The sequence below is a fragment of the Eutrema salsugineum genome, unplaced genomic scaffold (assembly GCF_000478725.1).
Source record: "Eutrema salsugineum unplaced genomic scaffold, Eutsalg1_0 scaffold_9, whole genome shotgun sequence".
Lineage (NCBI taxonomy): Eukaryota > Viridiplantae > Streptophyta > Magnoliopsida > Brassicales > Brassicaceae > Eutrema > Eutrema salsugineum.
The window spans coordinates 87,216-105,889 of record NW_006256342.1 but is presented as its reverse complement, the minus strand read 5'-3'; the positions used below and the strand labels follow the sequence as shown (position 1 = coordinate 105,889).

Sequence of the window (18,674 nt, the reverse complement as noted above, 5' to 3'; positions counted from 1 at the left end):
CCACTAAACTAATATGGGCCTTTCTACCAGTGTAACTAAGAACAGAACAAATCTGTCTGTCTTCAAATAGTTTCTGAATATGGCACATTACTTCTGTAATTTGTACAAGTATAAAGATGGATCATGGATGGTACGGTTTGTACAAATGTATGTGTAACACTGCCCGCTCATCAATACACAACATGATATTTTCTACAAGAATCATCCCTTAGCTTATATATAAGTTACATAAAACAAAGAAAAAACTTTATGTACAATCATCTCAATCCAAAAGATCAAAGTCCGATGCCGGACCAAGTCATGAACAACTCTTACCTCATAAGCCGAAGATGTTATGGTCATTGGCACCGAAAATAGCCCCGCCAAACTGCCTGGTGTTCAAGTCGCTTCCATCAAAGCGGTCGAGCCACTGCGCAGGGCTGGGATTCTCTGCCTCTTCCACCCACTCTGACACCATGTCAATGTCCTCCACGGCAATCGGGTCTGTCTCCAAGGTTATCATCCTCCCTAACCTGAGATTCTGATTCACGTACGCCAAGTTGTTCAGCATTTCTCTGTCAATCTTGTTTCTCCTTTCCCAGTGCATCTGCTGGAATGTGCTCCATTGGCGTTCCAAGCTGTAACCGCTGCAAACTTGACTCAGTATCCTGATAGCCACGCGCTGCAACACGGGTGCCGAGTCACCAAACTGCTCCCACCAGAGACCTGCGAAGATAGTTTTCTACCGACTCAGACTATCTCAGACATCTCCGATCCGTTCAGTTACTGAATATCAACACTCGGAATTCTGACTTTTAAATAAAAATTGATGATGCATGCATTAGGCGTACCTGGTGATACTGTATCCCTGGCCTCCATCGCCAGATTACACCCGAACATTCCTTTTGCCCTAGTGAAAGTGAATATCTGATTTGTAATATCACGCCGTAGATCGCTAGTGGGAAGAAGTTTTTCCAAGACCTTGAAAAAGTCTTCTTTCAAGGAAGCGAGGAACTTTGTCTCCGGGTTATACTGGATACTGGGGTTCAAGAATGCAGCCGCTGCATGAAGAGGTGAATGCAAATGGTCACACCACTTTGAATCAACTATGTCAGAAAAGACCTTATGCTTAGTCTCATCCATGATGTAGTATGTCCGTATTGACTCCTTGGCCCTCGACATTAACTCGTATATAGATCCCACACCAGGCTTCCCGCTAGAAACTTCCCTCAACACTTTGAGGAGAGGCTCAGAGACAGCCACACTTTCTTCCACAGCTCTCCAAAAATCATTATCCTCGAGAATAGCCACACAGGACATGCTCTGTGGTTTATTAGCGTGTGTGGAGTAGTCTGGGCTATTAAACATTTGTTTTAGCCTTGCTTTTTGCTTCATCATTGAATGTAATGACAGAAAGCTGGAGACGGATCTTGTGACACCGCTTCTGATGATATCTTGCCCACCTGTCAGCTTCTTCAGCAGATCTAGCACGGAGCTATTGTTGTACACAAACTTGGTAATCACCTGCGCTCGCAATATACATTGGTTGACCCAATCCACCTTGGAGAAGTCTTCGAGTATCATGTTCAGACACTGAGATGCACAAGGGGACACGAAAATGCCTCCATAGGTTTGCAGGATATGGTTAGAGATACCTGTGTAGGTGAAGCTATTGTCCATAATGATCTGCACAATATGTTCTTGTCCAATGTCTTGAATGATAGAATCAAAAAGATCAGCAAGGGATTTGGTGTTCTTGAAATATGAGGAGGCGTCGACAGACTTGTGAAAAAAGGTTCTGGAAGGTGAAGAGACGAAGAAGTTGATGAGTGCTCGTGCTTTGTTGTCAGACCAAGCCTCAGCGACGACGGTACAGCCAGTGGTGGCCCACTCCTTTTCAACCTCTTTGAGCTGTGAACCGATTTCAGATTTAACCCTGTCAAGCCAAAGGGTCTTGAGAGAGAGAGCACAAGGAGCAACGAATCCAGGACCACAGTTGGCAATGGCATCGAGCATGTGGTGAAAAGAGGAAGAGCGGGCAGCGCCAAAGTCAATCTTGTTGTCGAAGAAGAAAAGAGAAATGCTCCTCTCAGCAATCTCCTGAGCATTGGGTACAAGGATACTAGGAAACAGTCGGGAAGCAGAAGAAACTGCGTCTAAGGGAAGAGGAGGAGGAGGAGGAGCAGCAGATGATGCTAAAGGTTTAGTATCCTTGGTGGTGAGTGGGGAATCGTCCTTGGCGGATAATATGGATCGGACTCTATCGGTGACATCGTCCCTTACCTTGGCACATGGATTCACACCTTTGCTCGGGAGCCGAGAGAGATGGTGCTTCAACCTGCTGATGCCGCCATTCAGTACTCTTGAGCAAAACTTGCATCTCACCTTGTTCCCATCCATTTTCTCCGCGTATTCCCAGCATTTGTCCTTTTCTCGTACCACTGCCACTCATTTGCAACAATTTTCCGTTGATTATTTATATGCAAATCTCTCATTCTCAATCTCAATCTCAATTTCAATCTCAGGAGCTACTGACTTACTTGGGATTGTTCTTCGTCAGCTTTCACCTGCCCAACAAAAACTATCCCTCGGTGAGGTTGCAATGCCGTCGTTAACCAATAAAAGCAACGAACCACTGTAAAATCTAGATATGTAAGCATTTCAAATTTTCCCAGCCGGAAGATGAAAATCGACATGATTGCTTCTTCGCTTCCGGGAGAGAAACAACCCAAGCAGCTTAAAAGAGTATTTCATTCAAATTTGGGACGAGTATGAGAAATTGGGAGAGATAGTGCTTACACAGAACTGTACGGGAGAGATTCGATTCTTCTCGCCGGAACGAACTTCTGATAATTTTTCGCGATATTTTGCCCTCTGCGTTTCTCTTTTTTTTTTTCTTTCTCGTTGTCCATCTCTTCTCTAGTTCTGACATTGTGTCATTCACTTTTTTTTTTTCTTTTTTTTTGGTTGAAGTTGCTTAACACCTTTTTTTTTTTTTTCGATCAACTTAACACTCTCTTTAATTCAGTTTTATAGTACTATATTTTATTTGTTTGATTTGTTTTTTCATTTTATATATATAAACTATATATTAACATTCTAATCTCCAAAACCTATAAAGCCACATGAATTCTCCAAGCTGGTTTAACTCTTGCCCTGATTTTTGTTCCTTAATTTACATGGCCACATAAGTAGAAACTAAAGAAAGTAGAAAAAAACAACAAAGACAAATAATCAGTAAAAATTATCTTTTTTTTGTTATAAAAATGATCGTAAATATTTCATTTCCTAAAAGAAAAGCCATCAGATGCAATCAGTTGCACATACAAACACACTAAACATACACTACGAAGTACGAACGAGAGCCTGGAGTCGTAGATTATTAGGGATATGGAAGAAAACAAGAAAAAACGAGAGAAACAGTGGCTACACGCATAATTTTTTTTATAAGATGCTGAAAAAAACTCTTGAAACAAGGAAAGTGAAAGAATAGGAGAGGAGAGAAAGGGAGGTCAAAGTCATATGAGAAAGGAGAGTGTGTGTAAGTAAGCTTATCCTCAGCGGTAGCTACGATAGGAAGGGCTGTACATGCTGCTCTCAGCACACTGCTCCAGCTCCTTGGGCTGAGGCAACCTCGTGGCCAATCCTATAATTTTGTAAATGTTGTATGTAATTCACAATTCAAACACACATTATTATTATTACTATTACTATTATATCAATAATGTTGTTGTAATTCACATTTCAAACACACACTAGGGGAGGGTACTTACCCAGTTCATAGGCCTTGGCAGCAACCTTGGCTGCAATACGAGCTGATATTTTTCGGATATTCCTGAAGGGAGGGAATATCATCCCCTTCTCATAGTGCTCCTCCATCAGTTGCTCAGCCAAAGCTTCTGATGCGGCCAGAAGCATGTCATCATGAACCCGAATGGTCCCTGACATTATAAGCCCCAGTCCAAACCCAGGGAAGATGTATGCATTGTTCGCCTGTCCACACAAACGTCAGAATTCAACTCTCTTTATATCAGTTGTCAAATCCTATTTCTATAGCTTTCGTCACAACCTGTCCAGGCACAAACGTCTTTCCCTCATACTCTACTGGCGCAAATGGGCTTCCACTTGCAAAGATCGCCCGTCCCTGTGAATCAAAAGATTGACCTTGTAACCCAACCCACTTCTCTCTGGATCATGATAAATAACAATCTTAACAACTCCTCTACCTGACTCCACGTATAGGCCTCTTCTGCCGTACACTCTGACTGAGAAGTTGGGTTTGAAAGTGAAAGAATGATGGGTTTCTGTATACACCACATATTTTGACTTTATGGTCAGGACAACAGACAAAAATGCATATGCAAAAACTTCTTTCTTTTTCATGCAAGTTTTTATGCGGAAACAATATACCTCATTTAGCTCTGCCATGGTTTCCACCACATCTTGAGTGAATGTTTTACCTACTCCTGATGTTCCAATTAGAACTGTCGGCTTGATTGCCTGAATGAAAAGAAAAAGGATTTACCGTTAACGCTAAGATACAAAAAAAAAACAAAGCCTCTTCCTCAGTGATATGATCTTCTGCAGCAGAACAATGACCAACACACCTTGACGGCATCAACAAGTTCCTTTATCGGTTCATGGTCATGAGCCCAGGGCTTTTTGAAATGTTGAATGGATTCTTTCCGGGAGCTGACAATCAATCCCTACATACATGAATACGTGTGATTAGACTTAAATACGTGTAAAAGAGAGACGAATCCACATCTCATAGATTACCTTCGAATCCACAAGCCAAATGTTCTTCCGAGCCTCTTCCAATGGAATTTGGGACTACAGTCACCAGCATATATTTCATATAAGAAAACAGGTAGCTTGACAAAGCAAATGCACATAAGCTTATAGCTTACCTTCTTTGATATCTCAAGAGCAATTAGTTCAGCTATTCCAGTGCCAGCCTGCATCTCAAAGAAATGGGAGTAAAACTATGTAACAGATCGACGGAATGGCTTTTACTGAAAAGAAAAACCCAACCCTTACCTCTCCGGCGCCGAGGAAGAGGAACCTGTGGCTTGACAAGGATCCGCCAACAAATCTAAGAGCAGCGATAAGTCCCGCAAGCACAACTGATGCTGTGCCCTATATATGAAATCACAGTTTCAGAACATGGTAAATCTGTACTCCAAGCCGGAATTACCTCGTGTATCAGGATATACCTGAATATCGTCATTGAAAACAAGATGTGTTGTACCATACTTAGCTAACAGGTCAAAAGCATTATGGTTGGCAAAGTCTTCAAACTGCAAAGGAAGAAATGTATGTAAGGATAGGAAACTTGAGAAGATCGAAACAGTGGACTCGTGTTGGTGATGTACACTTATCCATGTGTTAAGCTAACCTGAATAACGACTTTCTCCCCATAGTTCTGCTTGACTGCTGTCATGAATTCATGCATAAGTTCGGAGTATTCCTGTACAAAGAAGAGGATTAAGGTTTCAGTTTCATCCTACTTTTCGCAGGACCGTTTTACTGAAAGATGCTAATTACCTCTCCTGTAGCTCTCCTTTGGCGGAGTCCTATGTAGAACTCATCGTTCAATAGCTTTTCATTGTTTGTCCCAACATCAATTGTTACGGGCAGGCACTGGCGAGCAATATACATAGTAGAGAGATGAGAGAATGTGGTTGAATGCAATAAAGCTGATTTCCCCCAAAACTATACTTACGGCGGAAGGCCGGACACCTCCAAGGGCTGTATACAGAGAAAGTTTCCCAACCGGAATTCCCATTCCCTGAAGACATTAATGATAGCAAGTAATGTGTCGGTTAGTAAGAAGAGAAACCAAAGACACGACAGCACTCGCATGAAAGACTCAGACAACTTGCCTGACATCCAAGATCCCCTAAACCTAAAATGCGCTCCCCATCGGTGACAACAATGACCTGGATGTTCTTCTCAGGCCAGTTCCTCAGCACCTCAAGAATCTTGCCTCTATTAAGAAGAAGGAAAAAAGTGTATACTCTGTTACAAAAAGAAGAAAGAATAGTAAAAGAGGCAGTTGATTTCCTTAAACTGAAAAGAACTCACTTTTCTTTCAAGCTGATAAAAAGCCCTTGTGGACGCAGGAAAATGCTACCATACTTCTGGCAGGCTTCCCCAACGGTTGGAGTATAGACAACTGGAAGCAACTCTTCGACATGATCGATGAGAAGCTTGTAAAACAGCCTCTCGTTGGTCTCCTGAGATAGAAAAGCGTGTTATGAATATGAATTGAGGTTTGGAAAGAAAGGCAGTTGTTGTTGGTTGAAGAAATATACCTGGAGATCCATCATAGCCATATACCTCTGCAAGGGAACTTGATACTGACGAAGAGTATGCATCATTTTCTTAACCTGAAGATCTTGGGAGATAACAGTAGGGGGGAGGAGGCCGCGTAGATAGTGAGCGTCGCGCTCCCTGTGGCTGAAGGCAAGCCCTTTGTTGTGATGTGGATCGCGCAACAACGTATACCCACTGCACCACATTCATATTCTCTTTTATTTTTGATGATGATGACACATACAACCTAAACAAAAAACAAAAAAAACAAAAAAAAAAACAATTGGAATCTGAAAAATGGAATTGAGATGTACCTGGCGACAGAAAGAGACCAAGGAGTGATGGGCATGTCCTCGGTGGCAGCGTCCTCGCCGTACACATCCTGAACTCCACCAGACACGGTTGATTTGGGAACAATATCGGCGGCGGCGGAGGTCTCGAGGGAGGAGGAGGAGGAGGCAGTGGTCTCAATCAAAACGCTGCCGTTAGGATCCCGGTTAGATCCGAGAGCGGAAAAGACTCTGAAGAAAGCAGGAGGAGAGGAGATTCTAGTTCTAGGCTGGCGCAGAGAGAAGTGGGTGGAACCCGGCTTGTTCTGTGAGAAGCGAAGCAGGGCAAACTAAAGATGATGTGAAATAGACATTGATGTAGAAGAATGGAGAAAACAAAGAAGATGTGAATTACCAGAAACGAGGAGGCACTGAGAGAGATCATTGCGACGGAGATGGAGAGAGAGTCTTGGTTATGTTATGTGATGTGATGTGATCGTCTCGCTCTCTCTTCCTCTCTTCCCCTCTCCGTATGGGATTCCTCGGTTCTATCACAATGTCGCTCTAAATCTGAGAGCTTCGCAAATGGCAGAGGACCTCCAATGGACGTGTCTTCCTTCCTCTTCTATCTCTTCTTCAATTGCGTTTCCACTCCTTCTTTTTTCACCTATTCCCATTGACCAGCGGTCCCTATATTGGTGCGCTATTGTAATTTGTGCCCTCAAAATTCAAAATAAAACAAATAAGAACCACTTTTTCTGGACTGTGGCCCCTTTTCTTGTCATTTCTTTTCAATTGGAATTGTCTTGACCAAAATAGCAAAAAGGATTAGATAGCAATAAGAGACGCACAGCACAAATGTTTTTAAGCGAATTTGCAACTACCGTCAATGTAGATGTAGTTGGTTTGGAATTTCCCCCTTCTACTCTTCTACTTGACATTTATTATTTTCTTTAAAGTTAGAGAAAATAAAAGAAAAGTCTCGTCCAACTTGTGTACTGAATGGACTCCTTTTGTGTCACACGCGATGACACGATGCCCATATTTAAGAGAATCCACGTCAGTTGGGCTCCAAAATATCTTGAGACCCACCACGGTTCTCTGGGTCCGGAAAACGAAAAACCCAATAAAACCACCATCTCAGAATGAATTTTACTGTAGGTTTGTGCACAAGAATACGTGGAGGAGCACTTGGATAAGCCTCGTTTCACACTACGAACATAGTCTCTTTTTTTTTTTTTTTTACGACACACTACCAACATAGTCTTCTCTGACATTTTGCTAAGAAGATAGTCTCGCCTGATCTCACCACATATCAAAAACCGGCCGAGAAACCAAATCCTTCTCTTTGACCTGCTTTTAAGCACAAAGTCATTAAGTTTCAGTTCTGTTCTTGAATTTATTTTTTTATGGTAAGCTCCAAATAAATTGGGATTTGGAACAACCTTCCTTCCTTCAACACCAAAAAAAAAAATACAAAAAGTTGCGTTCTCAAATCAACAAACAAAAAAAAAGGTGGGAGTTATATTACATCTGTTTCGTCATCATCTACACGACTATAATAATTAATAATTAAAAAAAAAATTAAAAATCATATTTGGCTCTAGAATACATGGTAGAAGAACAGAGAGCAGCATGTGTTATGCACATATTGTATATCATCACATAGGTTTATCTGGTCTGGAAGTTGAGAGTTCTGATGCAGAAGGCGAAGATGAAGGCGAAGAAGACGGTGAAGCCGACAAGGACTGCAGCGACAGGTCCCATAAAGTCAGACTGGAAGCCATAAGTGTCGTCAATGTATTGCTTGACGGTGAGGCCTGGAGGACCTCCGAGGACGGTGATAGGTGTCTCGACGTCTCCGTACTGTGAGACGATCAAACCATAGACGGTCCATGCGACGGGGCAGATCCAGTAGTACCAGATCCACCACTTGGGGATTTTGGGTCTTGGGATGAAGAAGCCCGAGAAGAGGTTGAAAATGCCGTAAAAAGCAGAGGCGAAGATAGAAGCGACTTGCTGGTTCGGTGTGAGGGAGACGGTCATCATGCCGTAGTAGGTCCAGTAGAGGAAAGAGAAGTAGCTGACAAAGAGGAACCAGAAGAACTTGGCGGCTTTCCACTCGAACCCAACCATGGCATAAACGATGAGTGAGTAGTAAGTGGTCTGCACCAGGACATAAGGCAGCTCACAGGTGACCTGGGAGATGGCGTATGGCATGGCTGAGTACATTCCTGCAGCCCTTTCCCTGTAGAACACAGTCCTCTCCACTGCCACCATCGGCTGTACCGTCGAGCAATTGTTTATCCCAACAAAGATAACTGCCGCATACAGTGCTCCTATCACCATCGTCAGGTCCCCTGCGTTGGATCTGTTTCCTCCGATTTGCCAGAATATGGTACCAATGAGGAGAGATGTTGCCAGTGTGAAGATGAACCGGACTAGGTTGTAGTCTGGGGATCTCCAATACGTCCACCACTGCTTCCATAGGCATGATTTGAACTGTCCCCATGTGTTCTGCGAGAACTGTGTTGCAAAGTAGAGATCAGACGCACCTGCCGGTGGTACACTCAGTTCTTTCACCAACGCTTTGTTCCGCCTGCGATGTTTAATGTCATTTATCTAATGATCAGACACACACATTGCAAAAAACAAACGAATAAAAAAAGAAGAAGCAACTTACTGGTGTAAGGCGGATGACTTGTACAACTCTGCAAAGTCAACTCCAAGCTTTAACTCTGCGGCTAGTGAGCTTGCTTCAAGCATCCAAGTGGCCGGGTTATACTTTTCTGGAATCTTGGGCACTCCTGGGAAGGCTTCGAAGTACTCCACCACCTTGTGAGAGTTTCGACCCAATGGACCCGCGTAGATCACTTGTCCTCCTCTCTTCATCAACATCAACTCATCAAACGCTTCAAAGATATCAATGCTCGGCTGGTGGATGGTGCACACCACGGTTCTTCCTGTGTCCACCGTGTTCCTAACTGCCCTCATCACGATAGCTGCTGCTCTCGCATCCAGCCCTGAAGTCGGCTCGTCCATGAAGATGATTGAAGGGTTGGCTACAAGCTCCACCGCGATTGTCAGCCTCTTTCTCTGCTCCGTTGAGAGCCCCGTTACTCCTGGTAAACCCACGATGGAGTCTCTCAGACTGTCCAGCTCTACCAATTCCATCACTTGGTCCACAAACATCATCTTCTCCTCTTTGCCGACTTCTTTTGGAAGCCGAAGGAAAGCCGAGAAAATCAGGGATTCTCTCACTGTGACTTGCGGGGAGTGAATATCAGTCTGCTCACAGTACCCTGAGATTCTAGCAAATGTCTCTTGAACCTTTGGGAATCCTGATATTCTCACATCTCCTTCGATATATCCGCCTGTTTTCCTTCCGGCCAAAACGTCCATTAGTGTTGTCTTGCCTGCACCACTCACCCCCATGAGTGCAGTCAACACTCCTGGCCTAAAAGCACCTGTCACACCTTTAAGCAGTTGCAGCCTGTTTTCTGTAACTCCTTGTTCCCTCATTTCCTGTACCATCAAAACACACACATATTTTTAGTATTTTTATCATATTTATTTGGTTTTGTCAAAAGATTCAATTGTATTCAAAGAACTGAAAGAATATGGTTACCGCAGGCATGTCAACAAAGTATCTGACTTCGTCAAAGGACATAGCCAGAGGAGTGAAAGGAAGAACCATTCCTCTCTTATTGCCTCCACCGCTGGATGCTTCAGCCGCAGAGTCTGCATTCCTACCCATTCTCCCCATTGCGACTTCTCCTGATAGCAGAGCAGAATGAGACCCCCCAAAACAAAACAAACAAAAAAGTCCAAGAAAACAGATGAAGAAATAATTACTTTTGTTCCCATCTGCAGTAGACAGAGATCTACGCATTGGATCTTTCCTCTGATCCGAGTCTTCATTTTCTTCTTCTGGAAGTAAACCAGACTTCTTCCCAAGAGCTGTAGTTACAAGGTACATATTAATTAGTCTATTTGTTTTTCGCTTGGTAGATGCAAACATAAATATCCACAAGAACTTACGGTTGAGATAGGTAAGTGCAAAAGTGAATAAAAGGTTGAAGAGGACTGTGAAACCAAGCAAGGCTCCAACTGCAATCCAGTACCAGTTTTTATTATTGTGGACATCCCAATTATTAAGCACCATGGTTCCGAGATTTGTGCTATTGTCAGAAGCCTGCAGTTTTTCAATAGTTTGACTCAAATAAGTTTACTACTATGATATGTTTGTAAATACAGAAAAAAAAAAAAAAAAGCAGCAAGCACTCATTCACTTACCTTTTTGTTCATCCATCTAGGAGCAAACATTTCATTGACCGTTAAACCGCTGAAAGCGTAGGTGAGAGGAGATATCCAGTAGGCCCACCTCCACCACTCAGGAATCTCACCATGTGGAAGAAGGAAGCCCCCGAGCAAGAAGACGAGAAGCAGAGTGAGAGCACCACCAGTATTAGCTATCATCATGGTTCTGCACACAGAAGCAATCAACCTAAAGAGTGCAGCAGCCATTTGTTGAATCAAAAACACCAAGAGAAACTGCTTGAAGAAGCGGCCTGCGTCAGGTGCAAAACCGATGGAATAATAAGTCACCACCATCCATGCTGTGGATTCGAAGATCGAGGTTGGAATCCCGAGCAAGAAGGTGGGAAGGGTGAACGTCCAGGACGGATAAAACAGGAGGTCCCTCTGTTTGTAGAACACCGGAAGTCTCGAGACCATCATAGCCATCTCCGCAAACCCATTAAACATGTTGATGATCATTCCAAACAGCAATGCTCCGATGTAGAGGTTGGCATCAGCCTCGTTATTCGTGTTCATTTCGGTTCTGAGGAAGAGGGTAGACGTGATTGCTGCGATGATGATGATCTGCACGGTCTTGAAGACGTAGAAAAAGGCGTTCCGCTGCATGAGCAGCCACTCTTTGTCCCAGCAGCTCTTGAGAAGCTCCCTCTTAGAGACTGAGTACTTGTCGAACACAAGAGCTGCTTTGTGGCCGCGAGACTTTTCGTACGGTACTGAGAGCTCGTTGGAAAGCTGCTTTCCGACGTGGAAGCCCTTGAATCTGCTGGCAAACTCTGAAACTGGAATGTAGCGGTAAGGTCTGTTCCGGTCCACCCAGTATTGTTCCTGATCTTTTTTGGAGGTGACCTGTGCAACACGCAACAATGTTGGTCTCTGTTTTTGTGAAGGGACGGCGAATATATTGTATGAAGAGCCAAAGAGAAGAAGAGAAAGGCGTAATTACCTCTTGCAAAAAATCAGCGGTTCCTTTTCTCTCGGGACACTTGAAGCCAAAACTCTCAAAGAAGTCGAGAATGTGGTCTCTGGGGCCTTGGTACACGATCTGACCCTCGGACAGCAAGATGATATCATCGAATAAGTCAAAGGTCTCAGGAGCAGGCTGGAGGAGAGACATGAGCACGGTGGCGTCTGTGAGGTGAACGATCTGCTGAAGGCACTTGACGATTTGGAAAGTGGTGGAGCTGTCCAGACCTGTGGATATCTCGTCCATGAACAGCGTTTTAGTAGGCCCCACAATCATCTCACCGGTGGTGACACGTTTCTTCTGTCCTCCGGAGATACCTCTCATCATGTCGTCTCCAACTACGGTGTCCTTGCATATGTCAAGCCCAAGAATCTGTTGCATTCCACGGCAAGAATCAGTTTTACTTTCTTTTCTTTTTTATGATGATATATTAATTGTGCGTGCTACAAAAAGAGCTAGCAATAAATGAAGATATCAAGTAGTAGTTAACAAGGAGTGGGGCTCACTTTGAGAGTGTAATCAGTGATGAGACTGCTCTTAACACCTTGAGCAGCGGAGGCTTTCATGAAGAGATCAACATCGGCTTCAGGGAATATCCCAGCGTCTTTTTCTCTCCTTGCGAGCTCGTTCAACAGATCTTCATGAAGAGAGAGAGAGAAATCCGTTCAAGAAAACCATAACCAAAATGAAAATGGAAAAAAAAAAAAAGACTTGGAAGAAGCAACAAATGATGCATACCGTAACGGGTACCAACGCCTTGGCACCTGGCGGAGAAATCAAGAGTCTCCTTAACGGTCATGATGCCGACGTGGAGATCGTTCTGGCTAATGTAGGCAGAGGTTTTCCGGGGAACAAACTCGTCGAGGCGGTAACCGTTGTAGGTGATATCACCAGAGACCTGGAGGGCTTTGTCGAGTTTGCCGGCGAGAGCCAGGAGAAGAGTGGTCTTACCGGAAGAAGGGGGACCCAACAAGAGGGTCATCCTGGAGGGCTTGACGCTGCCAGAGATGTCTTTGAGGATGGTGAGCTGAGCTTTCTTGGCAAACTCAAGGCCGACCATTCCCAGAGCAGACTCTGCCATGTTCCTGACGACGTTGAGAAGCGTTGGGAGAGATCTGTTTCCGGTGTAGCAGTCGGCTTTGATGGTCAAGTGCTCGTACCTGACCTCGACCGTTGGGAGCTTGATACCGACCCTGTCGATCCTGTTCCTGAGCTTGGTCAAGATCCGCTCGTTGTCTTGCTCGGCGACCTTGAAGACCATGTCGATGAACTTCTGGCGGTCCTCGCCGTCGAGCTTGGTGACGTCGACCTCCTTGCTGAGGAGCTGATTGCCGTAGACGTCGTCCTCCACAACGGCGGTCATGAGGGTGGTGCGGAGGCGGCTGTAGGTGGGCAGTTTCTCGATGGCAGCCCATTTGAGAGCCTCTTCGTCGTCGTTGACCGACTGCGTGCGTCTCGAACCGCCGGCGGAGAAGATGTCTTCGAGGTTTCTGCTGGCTCTGCTCACGCTCCGGCTTATGCTTCGCCGCATACTCCCACCTCCGCTGCTTAACGGAAGATTTGGGTTGTAATCCATTCTCTCTTTTTTCTTGCCAGAAAGTCAATTTGATCTTGTCTTTTTAACTCAAAATTGGTCGGAGAAACAGAGAGGTGGTCGGAGAAACAGAGAGGGAGAGAGAGAGAAAGTGGGGAAGGATGCAGAGATGAAGGTTGGGATTAGAAAATGGATAAATAGGGAGGCCAGTGAAGAACATCAAGGTGGACTTTTCCTCAGTTACTTCTTTCTTTCTTTTCTTTACTTAAAAAAAAAAAAAAACTTTAATTTTTGTCGTTAATAATGTTTATTATTCAAATGCGAGGTGCTGATCAAGATGATGGCGGCGGCTCCCAAACGCCCTTTATTTATTATCATTAAATTCACTCTAATTATTTAACGTTTTATTTTCCTTTCTTTTGTTATAAAACTTAACTAATTATCGATTCTGTTATCTTCAAAGTCAACAAAAGATAACACAACAAGTGCTCCAGCGAGTAAGGTTGAGTCTTTCTTCCTTCTTTCCTTTTTTTTCCTTACTTTTTAATTCTTACAAATGTCTCTACATGTTTGAAGTCTTTGTGTTCTGGAAACTGAGAAATTGGGGACGAACAAGTCAAACATTTGTGATAGACCGGAATCAGATGGTGGGAAAAGCATCTGCGAGATGGTAAATTGATAATTAGTTGGAAATTCACAACTTGGGTTTTTTAAAGGAAACAGAGAATGGTTGACTTTGGTCAACAGATTCAAATTCCATACCAAGTACTAGTTTGAAGCCGAATGAGAAAAGTCAAACAAACATTTTATATATAATATACATATATTATGTTTACAGCTGTTTTTGTTTGTTGCGGCAATCACTCTTTCAAGACTTTTCAATTCCCTTTTTTTTTTAACTCTCTTTACAAACGAATTCACCCTCATTTTTTATTTTATTTTTACATTTCTTCTTCTTTTTTTTAATTATTTCTAACACTTAAATTTGTCCTCTTTTGTATCAGGGATAGGGACGGTGACTATCGAAAGGACCTCTGATCAGTTTATTTACGCGAAAGTGGTAAGTGGAGTGGATTCTTTACAGTTGATAGTTGTTTACGCGGCGCCAACTGTGAGCAGAAAGAGTGGGCTCTGGGGTGAGCTGCGCGATGTTATACATGGGGTTGATGGACCTCTCTTGATTGGTGGGGACTTTAACACAATTGTGAGATTAGATGAACGCACAGGAGGCAATGGGAGACTTTCAGTGGACTCTTTGGCGTTTGCTGAGTGGATAAATAGTGAATCTCTAATTGACATGGGATTTAGAGGTAACAAGTTTACCTGGAGAAGAGGAAAGGAAGTACAATATTTTGTGGCTAAACGATTGGATCGTGTGTTGTATTGCGCGCATGCGAGGCTGAAGTGGCAAGATGCGTCGGTGACACACTTACCATTCTTGGCTTCTGATCATGCCCCTTTATACATCCAATTAAGTCCGGAGATAGGACGTGATCCGAGAAGACGCCCGTTCAGGTTTGAAGTGGCATGGTTGAATCATATAAGTTTCAAAGACCTACTATCGTCCTCATGGAGGAGTGATATGACTACTCCAGAAGCGTTGAGAATACTTCGTACGACGTTGAGGAAGTGGAATAGAGAAGTGTTTGGTGATGTCCACAAACGGAAAAAGAAGTTGTTGTCGGATATCACAGACATACAGAACCAATTGGATACCGCACAGACTGATGGGTTATTAAAGCGAGAGGAAGAGTTGCTGCTAGAACTCGATAAAGTTCTGGAACAAGAAGAGACCATTTGGTTCCAAAAGTCCTGTGAGAAGTGGATCGCACATGGGGACAGAAATACGAGTTTCTTTCACACGTCTACAGTAATTAGACGCCGGCGCAATCGTATTGAAACCTTAAAAGATGATGAGGGAAGATGGGTATCGGACCCGAAGGAGTTGGAGACATTGGCACTCACCTACTACAAGCGCCTTTATTCGATGGAAGACGTTGATCCTGTAGTAGAGAAGCTGCCTCAGCCTGGGTTTCAGCGTTTGACTCGAGAGGAGAAAGCTGAACTGAGCAAACCTTTTATCGGAGTGGATGTGGAAGTTGCTTTGCGTAGCATGGGCAAATTCAAAGCCCCGGGACCAGATGGATATCAACCCGTGTTTTACCAATCGTGTTGGGATTATGTTGAGGAATCGGTGACCAAGTTCGTTCTGGATTTCTTTGCAACAGGAGACTTACCCCCAGGAACGAATGACGCGCTTCTAGTATTAATTGGTAAGGTGGGAAAGCCGGAGAAGATAACCCAATTTAGACCAATTAGTCTATGTAATGTGTTGTTTAAAGTGGTGACTAAAGTGATGGTGCTTCGACTGAAACGCCTAATGCCGAAGTTAATCGGACCTGCTCAATCGAGTTTTATTCCGGGAAGGCTGAGCACGGACAACATTATGGTAGTGCAGGAGGCCGTGCACTCTATGAAACGTAAGCAGGGTCGAAAAGGATGGATGCTCCTGAAATTAGACCTGGAAAAGGCATATGATCGGATCCGCTGGGATTTTTTGGAAGACACACTTGTTGCGGCAGGCTTCTCGGATTTATGGGTGAGATGGATACTGAATTGTGTGACGGGACCTGAAATGACGGTGTTGTGGAATGGTGAGATAACTGAGCCGTTCAAACCTATGTGCGGTTTACGACAAGGCGATCCCTTGTCGCCATACTTGTTCGTGTTATGTTTAGAACGGTTGTGCCACCTGATTGATGCTGCTATAAGCAGAAAGGAATGGAAACCGATCCGATTGGCGCGTGGAGGTCCTCTTTTGTCCCATATTTGTTTGCCGATGATTTGATACTGTTTGCGGAAGCTTCAGTTGCTCAGGTTCGAGTGATAAGGCGGGTTCTCCAACAATTCTGTGTTGCGTCGGGTCAGAAGGTGAGCTTAGAGAAATCAAAGATCTTTTTCTCTAAGAATGTTTCAAGGGAATTGAAGGCTCTGATTAGTAATGAGAGTGGAATCCAAGCCACAACAGATTTGGGTAAATACCTCGGCATGCCGTTTTACAGAAAAGAGTGAATAAGGAAACATTTGGTGAGGTTTTGGAGAGGGTTTCTTCGCGCTTATCTGGATGGAAGAGCCAGTGTATGAGTCTTGCAGGGAGGATAACACTAACCAAGGCAGTGTTATCATCGATTCCCATTCATACTATGAGTGTCATATTGATGCCTCAAGCCACATTGGATGCTTTGGATAAGATATCACAGTCATTTGTATGGGGTAGTACAAGAGAGAAAAGAAAACAACATCTTGTCGCATGGAAGAGAGTGTGTAAACCGAAAAGAGAGGGAGGTGTTGGTATTCGTAAATCCAAAGAAACGAATATAGCACTTCTCGCAAAAGTTGGTTGGCGTCTGCTTCATGATAGAACAAGCTTATGGGCTATAGTGTTGCGGAGTAAATACAGAGTACAGGATACTCAAAACCTCACGTGGATTAAACCGAAGGGTAACTGGTCCTCTACATGGCGGAGTATAGCAACAGGGGTACGGGATGCAGTGTTACAAGGGCAAGGCTGGGTGTTGGGTAATGGAAAGGATATCCAATTTTGGAAGGATAAGTGGCTCACAGACTGTCCTCTCACGGACTTGGTGGTAACTGAGATACCCGAACAAAGATTGAATGACAAGGTATGGGATTTATGGAGTGATGGAGTGGGTTGGTTGTGGCGAGATATTAGACCATATGTCAGGGAGGATGTATGTCTACGGATGGGATCAGTGGTTTTAGATAATATCACAGGGGCTCGCGATCGACTATCTTGGAGGCATAGTATAGATGGCTGCTTCACGGTTAAGTCGGCTTACGATTTGTTAACTCGGGATAGTGAACCGCGTCAGAATATGGAGAAATTCTGGCACCGTGTATGGTCTGTAATGGCACCTGAGCGGGTTAGAGTTTTCTTGTGGTTGGTGGGGAATCAAGCCATCATGTCGAATTCGGAAAGGTATCGAAGACATCTTTGTGATTCTTCCATATGCACAGTTTGTAAGGGTGGTGAAGAAACTATCATTCATATCTTGCGGGACTGTCCGGCCATGGCTGGAGTTTGGAGGCGAGTTGTACCAACCAGTAAAGCTCTGAATTTCTTCTCGATGTCGCTCCTTACATGGGTATATGACAATCTTGGTAGCACACTTGAGGGGTGGCCAACTTTGTTTGTTATGACACTTTGGTGGGGGTGGAAATGGCGGTGTGGGAATGTGTTTGGTGTGAATGGCAGATGTCGTGATAGAGTTAAGTTTGTTAAGGACTTAGCTAAGGAAGTTATAGCTGCTACCACGTCGGCGAGGGGGTCGCGAGTGATTCCGGCGAGGGAGGAGCGATTGATAGCTTGGAAACTACCACGAGCTGGGTGGATGAAAGTGAATACGGATGGGGCGTCTCAAGGAAATCCGGGGAGAGCATCGGCTGGTGGTGTCCTTCGGGCTGAGGATGGAAGCTGGATATGCGGTTTTGCGCTTAACATTGGCATATGCTCAGCACCGTTGGCAGAACTATGGGGCGTGTACTATGGACTATATATGGCTTGGGAGAGGCGGGTGACTCGTTTGGAGTTAGAGGTGGATTCGAAGGTGGTGTTGGGTTTTCTTACGACAGGGATTAGCGAGGCTCATCCGCTGTCTTTCCTGGTGCGTTTGTGCCATGGCTTTATATCAAGAGACTGGAATGTCCGGTTTTCTCACGTGTATAGGGAAGCTAATCGTCTTGCGGATGGATTAGCTAACTATGCGTTTTCTATTCAGTCAGGTTTTCATTCTTTTGATTCTATTCCTAGTGTGGTTAATTTTATTTTTGTGGATGATGCGCATAGAACTTCGTTTCCACGGCGAGTTTGTACTTAATTTTTGGCATGAATAAATTGAGGGACGCAATTGCTTCCCTCTTTCCCACCAAAAAAAATTGTCCTCTTTTGTTGGGTGTCGGGCATAACATCTTTGACTCTACCCGTGACTCTACATAGGAGGAATGCAAATATTGTATCCATAACATTATATATCCTCATTGCAACCAAAGATACGCCCACGTGATTTTGATTAGGAGTGTTAAAATACAGAATCCTGACCAGAGGAATGCTTCTATATTATTATTTAACTCAATAATCATGCATTCCAATATTATTGATTGTAACAGCTGTGACCTGTCATTAATTGTGTGAATTAAAAACTTGAAACGAGTGCAATCATGGATATATATTTTTTATGATTCGATGAAAGCCTGTTTGCTAAATGACCGG

At 43.9% G+C, this 18,674-nt stretch overlaps 4 protein-coding genes across 9 annotated transcripts in view; all 4 read right to left on the bottom strand.

The window, feature by feature from the left end:
- Positions 1-88, bottom strand: part of LOC18008186 (protein PAF1 homolog) — a 3,625-nt gene extending 3,537 nt beyond the window's left edge. The window contains 1 exon segment of the mRNA XM_006389676.2: positions 44-88. Within this exon segment, the coding sequence (XP_006389738.2) occupies positions 44-88 (45 nt within the window).
- A 100-nt stretch (positions 89-188) lies between these two features.
- Positions 189-2,895, bottom strand: LOC112083479. Of its 3 annotated transcripts, none has more exons than XM_024151554.1 (4): positions 2,779-2,895; positions 2,520-2,614; positions 831-2,420; positions 189-705 (listed from the first exon to the last, which is right to left on the bottom strand). In XM_024151554.1, coding segments are annotated over exons 2-4 (1,980 nt in total). In that variant the 5' UTR covers positions 2,521-2,614; positions 2,779-2,895; the 3' UTR covers positions 189-316. The 3 variants fall into 3 exon arrangements, with proteins under 3 accessions (XP_024007322.1, XP_024007344.1, XP_024007292.1); XM_024151576.1 differs by having other exon boundaries at positions 2,520-2,546; XM_024151524.1 differs by having other exon boundaries at positions 831-2,426; positions 2,520-2,546; positions 2,779-2,811.
- A 380-nt stretch (positions 2,896-3,275) lies between these two features.
- Positions 3,276-7,216, bottom strand: LOC18009010 (NADP-dependent malic enzyme 4, chloroplastic). Of its 2 annotated transcripts, none has more exons than XM_006389675.2 (18): positions 6,982-7,216; positions 6,612-6,916; positions 6,297-6,492; positions 6,067-6,218; positions 5,865-5,970; positions 5,705-5,770; positions 5,527-5,622; positions 5,378-5,449; positions 5,196-5,279; positions 5,020-5,118; positions 4,890-4,937; positions 4,759-4,812; positions 4,587-4,685; positions 4,390-4,479; positions 4,206-4,283; positions 4,049-4,123; positions 3,753-3,972; positions 3,276-3,625 (listed from the first exon to the last, which is right to left on the bottom strand). In XM_006389675.2, the coding sequence occupies exons 1-18, from the start codon at positions 7,009-7,011 to the stop codon at positions 3,537-3,539; spliced, it is 1,959 nt and encodes a 652-aa protein (XP_006389737.1). In that variant the 5' UTR covers positions 7,012-7,216; the 3' UTR covers positions 3,276-3,536. The 2 variants fall into 2 exon arrangements, with proteins under 2 accessions (XP_006389737.1, XP_006389736.1); XM_006389674.2 differs by having other exon boundaries at positions 6,612-6,892; positions 6,982-7,213.
- Positions 7,217-8,062: 846 nt separating this feature from the next.
- Positions 8,063-13,548, bottom strand: LOC18008888 (ABC transporter G family member 36). 3 transcript variants are annotated; one of them, XM_006389672.2, is made up of 9 exons: positions 12,589-13,426; positions 12,357-12,487; positions 11,830-12,222; positions 10,863-11,732; positions 10,608-10,761; positions 10,422-10,526; positions 10,195-10,343; positions 9,250-10,091; positions 8,238-9,165 (listed from the first exon to the last, which is right to left on the bottom strand). In XM_006389672.2, the coding sequence occupies exons 1-9, from the start codon at positions 13,424-13,426 to the stop codon at positions 8,238-8,240; spliced, it is 4,410 nt and encodes a 1,469-aa protein (XP_006389734.1). The 3 variants fall into 3 exon arrangements, with proteins under 3 accessions (XP_024011799.1, XP_006389734.1, XP_024011801.1); XM_024156031.1 differs by having other exon boundaries at positions 8,063-9,165; positions 10,422-10,761; positions 12,589-13,548; XM_024156033.1 differs by having other exon boundaries at positions 10,195-10,526; positions 12,589-13,548.
- Positions 13,549-18,674: the final 5,126 nt, after the last annotated feature.

Coding starts and splice junctions, on each gene's coding strand:
- LOC112083479 (XM_024151524.1), bottom strand. Junction 706..830: donor CAGGGATACAGTATCACCAG/GTACGCCTAATG, acceptor CTATCTTCGCAG/GTCTCTGGTGGGAGCAGTTT.
- LOC18009010 (XM_006389675.2), bottom strand. CDS start 7,011: ATGATCTCTCTCAGTGCCTCCTCGTTTCTG. Junction 6,219..6,296: donor TGGCTATGATGGATCTCCAG/GTATATTTCTTC, acceptor TTTCTATCTCAG/GAGACCAACGAGAGGCTGTT. Junction 5,623..5,704: donor GAGGTGTCCGGCCTTCCGCC/GTAAGTATAGTT, acceptor ATTGCTCGCCAG/TGCCTGCCCGTAACAATTGA.
- LOC18008888 (XM_024156031.1), bottom strand. CDS start 13,426: ATGGATTACAACCCAAATCTTCCGTTAAGCAGCGGAGGTGGGAGTATG. Junction 12,488..12,588: donor AGGCGTTGGTACCCGTTACG/GTATGCATCATT, acceptor CTCTTCATGAAG/ATCTGTTGAACGAGCTCGCA. Junction 12,223..12,356: donor TCACTGATTACACTCTCAAA/GTGAGCCCCACT, acceptor GGAATGCAACAG/ATTCTTGGGCTTGACATATG.